We start from the raw sequence: 5720 nt of genomic DNA, 5'->3' as shown, positions 1-5720 counted from the left end.
CGCCCACCAAAGGTAGGGGCCGGGCTGGGGACTGGGGACGGAGGACTGGGGATGGGAGAGGCGCCCACAGCCACAGCGGCCCACGGGAGCCTGCCCAGGGCGCTAGGGAAGGGACGGGGCCTGGTTTGAGGCCCCCTCAAAGGGGGAAGGGAGGAGGCCAAGGTTTGAACCATCTGCATCAAACGGACTCTGTCAAGGTGAGCCTCAGGCCAGGCAGGGCCCTGGAGAACCCCGGAGGCAGGTGGGGAGGAGGCAGGCTGGGAGGGACGCGCTCCTGGTCAGCTTCCTGGAGCTCCGCGTGCGCGGTGGAGCCAAGTTCCTCGGGTGAGGAAATTCCACCGACGGCACTGCGGCTCCGGGACAGTGGGGCGGGGGGTGTGCCCAGGCCAGCTGCTGTGTGCAGGGCCGTCCAGGCCCAGCACCTCCAGGGCCCTTCAGAGCCGTGAGCCCTGCTCCCCCGCCAGCCTGCACTGGGTGGGCGCTGAGAGGGGCGCAGTGGCGGCTGGTGTGAGATATCTGTGCTCTTGGCTGTTTGCAGATGCTCCGCTCCCCGAGAAGGAAATCCCGTACCCCGCAGAGCCAGCCCGGGCAGGGCTTCCCTCGGGGGCCCCGTTCCACGTCCGCTCACCTCCCGCCGCGCCTGCTGTGGCCCCTCTGACACCAGCCAGCCTGGGCAAGGCGGAGCCCCTCACCATCCTGAGCCGAAACGCCACGCACCCGCTGCTACACATCAACACGCTGTACGAGGCCCGGGAGGAGGAGGAAGGGGGCCCCCGCCTGCCTCAGGACGTGGGGGACCTCATCGCCATCCCTGCCCCGCAGCAGATCCTCATCGCCACCTTCGACGAGCCGAGAACGGTCGTGAGCACTGTGGAGTTTTGAGGGATGGCACCGCCCAGGCCGTCAGAGCCCCTCCAGATGCCTCCCGGCGGACACCAGCCCTGCGTGGACGTGGCCTCTGCTTCGACCGCACTGCCCACATCCCCAACCTCCGTCCGCATGCCTGGGGCCCCCACCCCACCCGCTCCACAGGGGAACCCGCCCCGACGGCATCGCCAGGCACTGGCTGGGGCGGGAGAAGGTGGCCCCGTGGAGCCGGTGGCCAGGAAGGCTGAAGCCGGCCTCCCATGCTCCTGCATCAGGCGCCCAGCCGTGGGTGGGGGCCTCCAGATGAAGAGTTTATTTTTGTAGTCCGTTTCGTCCTGGCCCCGGGCTGTGGCGGATCAGCCCAGCTCCCCCAGCCCAGAGCCAGGGAAGAGGAAGGTGGAGCCGGTCCCACCAGTGGGGTGGCCACGCCCATGGGGTCACGTGCTCAGGGGTCACCCCCTGCAGGGACCTGATGCCCTCGGGTGGGAGGGACCGAGGTCCACCCTCGGGTCAAAGATCAACATGCACTTTCTCCTTGTCGCCTGACATACATTTTATTTTACTAAGACTGCTGTACCGAACAAGCATATTTATCATCAGGAGACTTAGGATGGGTTTAAAGCAGGATGGTGTGTGTGTGTGAACGGGCATGAGCAGAGGTGGGCGTGAGCAAGCGGGTGTGTATGTACGAGTCTGCACGTGTGTGCATGTGCACAGAGGGTGTGGTGCCAGCTTGGGTGGGATTGTGTGTGAGCAGGCGGGTGAGTGAGCGAGTGCACGCTGGCGCGTGGCCCATGTATGAGGAGGGAAGCAGCCCAACGCAATAACCACGTCCCCCACCCGGGCCCCCTGCCGTGGCTGAGGCCACACGGCTTCCTGTGGGAGCCCCGGCTGGCACCCGGCTGGTCCCACCCTGAATACCTCAGCCGTGGAGGCCATGTGATGCAGAATTAACAAGGTAGCACCGAGCATATCAATAAATATTATTCTGATAACCGCCTGTGCTCGGCCGGGGACTTCGCCTCCCTCCACACCCGTCCCCTGACTCGGCGCCTCTCGTGGGGGTGCTGGGGGATGTGGGGCAGGGGCCGCCTTCAAACGCGTGGTGGGGGCCCCTCTGCACCCACAGCAGGTGTCACACTTGGAGCAGGACATGCCCTGGACTCAGGCTGTGGGCACGGAGGCGATTCAGCTGTGGCCTGAAGCCCTTGGGCACACAGGCTTGGGAGACGAATGCACGACCCCCTTAGTCTTCCCGCTCCTGCAGGGGAGTGAGGAGGGAGAGTGTGAGGCACCCTCTAGGAGAACAGAGAGCTGGCAGGATCCAGGAAGGCTTCCTGGAGGAGGTGCCCTCAGTGTGGTCTGGGACGCTCAAAACAACATGGAGGTCCTGTGCAGACGCCTTTGCTGGGGCCAGGACTCCATGGAACAAGGCTGGTCCCATGCGTGCACCATGGAGCCACGTGCCCTGTAGACCCCGGCAGGTGACCCTGAGAGTCTGAACAGAGGCTCCTTGAAGACAGGTGGCTGGGCAGCGAGGCCAGAACCCCATGGGGGCTGGAGTGGGGTCGGTGGTGTAGACCACTAATTGCAAGGGTGGGTGCTGCTGAGATCAGAACGGTCTCACCTCCCGCCTGGCCTGGGTTTCCTGGAAGCCCCATCGCCAGGCCCCTCCTGGAGCAGCCCTGAGTGGGCAGGGCAGGGCTCCCCGGGTTCCCAGGAGTCAGGAGGAAGGGTCTCTCCAGGGTGTGGCCCCCACAGCCAGGGCCTAGTGTGAGACACACCGGGACACAAGCTGGAGGGTGTATCTCGCCCTCCACATTAAAACGGAGGTTTTTATACTCTTCTGGGCTGGCAAGGCCTCTTGCCATTAAAAGAGCTGGGCCAGGCACGAGGGCATACACCTGTCATGGGAGGCTGAGGTGGGAGGATCACTTGAGGACAGGATTCGAGGCTGCAGTGAGCCATGATTGCGCGACTGCACTCCAGCCTGGGCGACTCCACGAGACCCTGTCTCTAAAAAAAAATAAAAAATTTACTCAGATACCCCGTGCCACCCAGGGCCACGCAGGAGGGCACCGGATTGTCACAGACACAGGCAATGGGGGGAAGCGTGGGCAGGGCCTTCACCGTGACTCCACCAAAGGAACGAGTGGGGTGGGGCCACAGGCTCGGGACTCCAGAGTGGACACCCTGGTGGGTGCTGGGCAGGGGCTGCCCCTGGCTGCCGGGTACGTAGCCCAGGGCGATAAGGGCAGGGGGATAGGGCCTAGTGTGTGAGAGCCCACGGAGGAGGCCTGGAGGGGGTGTGGGCCCTGAACCCAGGAGCTTGCACAGGAAGTTGTTTGCTGACAAATTGGTGGGCCCCAGGAGAGGCAGTCTCACCAGGGCCAGCAAGGCCCCGGAGGTCAAAGCAACGAAGCAGAAAATAAAAGGCACAGTTTGGCCGGGCGTGGTGGCTCACACTTGTAATCCCAGCACTTTGGGAGGCTGAGGTGGGCAGATCATCAGGTCAGGAGTTTGAGACCAGTCTGGCCAACATAGTAACACCCTGTCTCTACTAAAAATACAAAAATTAGCCGGGCGTGGTGGTGTGCACCTGTAATCTCAGCTACTCAGGAGGCTGAGGCAGAAGAATCGCTGGAACCCAGAAGGTGGAGGTTGCAGTGAGCCAAGATCGTGCCGCTGCACTCCAGCAGCATGGGCGACAGAGCGAGATTCCGTCTCAAAAAAAAAAAAAACGCAGTTCTTCATGCTCACCTAACTCGGGACACCTCCCCAGCCTGCACACCCATGTGCCCAGCATTCCCACAGATGCCAGCCCAGGCCAGCCTGGTTGTGCAGGGAGGGCTGAGCCCTGGGCCTTGGCAGTATCGCCTTGGTCCTGCACCCACAGACCAGCTCAGTGGCGAGGGTGGACAGGACATGGCAGCTGAGGAGACCTGAGGGATGCTGGCCTCCAGTGGTAGCGTTTGCCATAGGCATCCTTGCTGCTCTCAAGCTGGGGCTGAGGTCCTACCTCCCGGGCCCTCCTCATCCTCACACGTGCACCCATCCTCCCTGCCCCAGAGGCCACCCAGCATCCCACATGGCTCGGCTCAGAGAGGGAGACGTCCAGTAGTCCTTGGGGGCAGCTGGTCTGGGTGGTGCTGAGTCCCTCAGGCCCTGTCTCCCAGATCGTGAGAGGGGAGTTGTCGGTGCCCAGAAAACGTCTAGGCCGATGTGGGGCTTGAGTTGACCTGGGGGACAGAGGAGGCCTCAGGTGGAGCCACCTGGAGTCTTCAATGGGGCCAGGGCCATGGGCAGCAGCCACGCTGCCCATCCCCCGCCTGTGGGCCTCAGCCTGGCAGGAGGTGTCAAACCAGCTCCTGTCTGGAAAGAAGTTCGTGCCTCAAGTGAGCACCCCGCCCTGTGCTGGAGCCAGCCCTCCTCGCGGCCCATGATGGGGAACTGGTGTCCGTCCTACAGTGAGACACTGGCTCCCGACTCTCCCAGGCAACGTCACCATCTCATCCCCAGACCTGTTCCTCTGGCTATGTCCTTGCCAGCTGTGCCACGTTCCTAGAGGCAGGCGGGCAGAGGCCTGAAAGGGTGGCGCTCACCCTTGGCACTGGGTCAGGGCTGAACCAGCCCCAACCCCCTTCCCTCATGGGGCTCCCTCCCTCCCCTTGCCCCAACGCCCACTTCTGTGGGATCTGTCACTCTGCTCTGAATGGGACTTGGCCCTTCCTCAAGGTCCACCCCTTGAGGACAAAGCCAGCTGGGGACCAAGACTGTCCCTCCCAGCACAAATGACTTCACACAGTTTGTTTCTGTTCACGAGGGCCCCCACCCTCCCTAGGATGACTCCTCACTGCCCCCAGGGCACCTCAAGAAACACCTCCTCTGGCCGCTCCATGAACAGGGCATCCACACGGCCAGCCCCCCGGGGTCGGGGCCTCAAAAGCTCTGGCACCCCAGGGTGCACGTCCTCCACCTCCACCTGACCCTCTTCCCAAGGCAACCCCACCTGCCCCCTACGGCGAAGGTACAGAACCTGCCCAGAGAAGAGCAGGCTTGGGAGCAGACCTTTAGAAGACAAGCTCAGCCTGGGATGTGGGTGGTGGTGCAAGGCCAGCGGCTGAGGTCCTGCCTCAGTTTCCCCCGCATGCTCCCAAAGGACTCAATCTCCCCCTGTTCTGCTTCTCACCCCCAACAGCCTAGTGCAGCCCTGCAGGGGACCCCAGCCGGATCAGAGGGCAGTTCTGCTTCTCCACTGTCTACTGCCCAACCGGGGGCTGGGATCTCGGACACCCTCCCCTCCCCGACTGGCCACCTTGCCCAGGTGAGTCAGAGGGTCGTTCTGCAGCGCAAGGGCTGGCGTTGGTTTGAAATAGTGCCTCCTCCTCCTCCCTGAGCATAGGCAGGCCTGGCAGGTGGATAGTACTATCCCTCTCGTGGAGAAGGAGGGGCTCCAGGAGGACCTTGCACCCATTCCAGACAGCCAGACGGCCAGGACCGAGAACCCAGGCCTCCAGCTCCCAGGCCAGGGATCTTCCCTCCACACCAACCTAGCGCTGAGAAATGGATGAGGTAGAGCTGGGGCCACTGCCAACCGCTGCCCTCCTGTGAGGATGTGGCCGAGGTGGTCAGAAAGGCAGAATGACCACAAAGGCAGCAAATAATGAGAATGAATGGAGAGGGTGTGAGCCAGAGGCCCTAGGGCCCAAAGTGAGTGTCCTTCACTGAACCAGGAGGACAGAGGCCTCTTTGGGGACCAGGAAGCTGTAGGAGGGGGCGGAGCCTCTTGTGTAAGAGAGTTCAGTGGGCAGCCAGCCCAGACTGCTGGAGGGAGCCCAGCCTGCTGCTGTGTG

The 5720-nt window shown here is 63.1% G+C and overlaps 1 protein-coding gene across 1 annotated transcript in view; it reads left to right on the top strand.

Annotated features, from left to right (window-relative positions):
• PANX2 (pannexin 2) overlaps window positions 1-1862 on the top strand; it is a 16702-nt gene extending 14840 nt beyond the window's left edge. Inside the window, exon 3 of the mRNA XM_011985607.1 lies at window positions 539-1862. Within this exon, the coding sequence (XP_011840997.1) occupies window positions 539-882 (344 nt within the window). The 3' untranslated portion in view covers window positions 883-1862. The remainder of the gene's footprint in view (window positions 1-538) is intronic.
• The last annotated feature ends 3858 nt before the right edge of the window (window positions 1863-5720 follow it).

The sequence above is a fragment of the Mandrillus leucophaeus genome, unplaced genomic scaffold, assembly GCF_000951045.1.
Source record: "Mandrillus leucophaeus isolate KB7577 unplaced genomic scaffold, Mleu.le_1.0 Scaffold288, whole genome shotgun sequence".
NCBI lineage: Eukaryota > Metazoa > Chordata > Mammalia > Primates > Cercopithecidae > Mandrillus > Mandrillus leucophaeus.
Note: the sequence above shows the minus strand (reverse complement) of the source record. Positions and strands in the feature narration are given on the sequence as shown.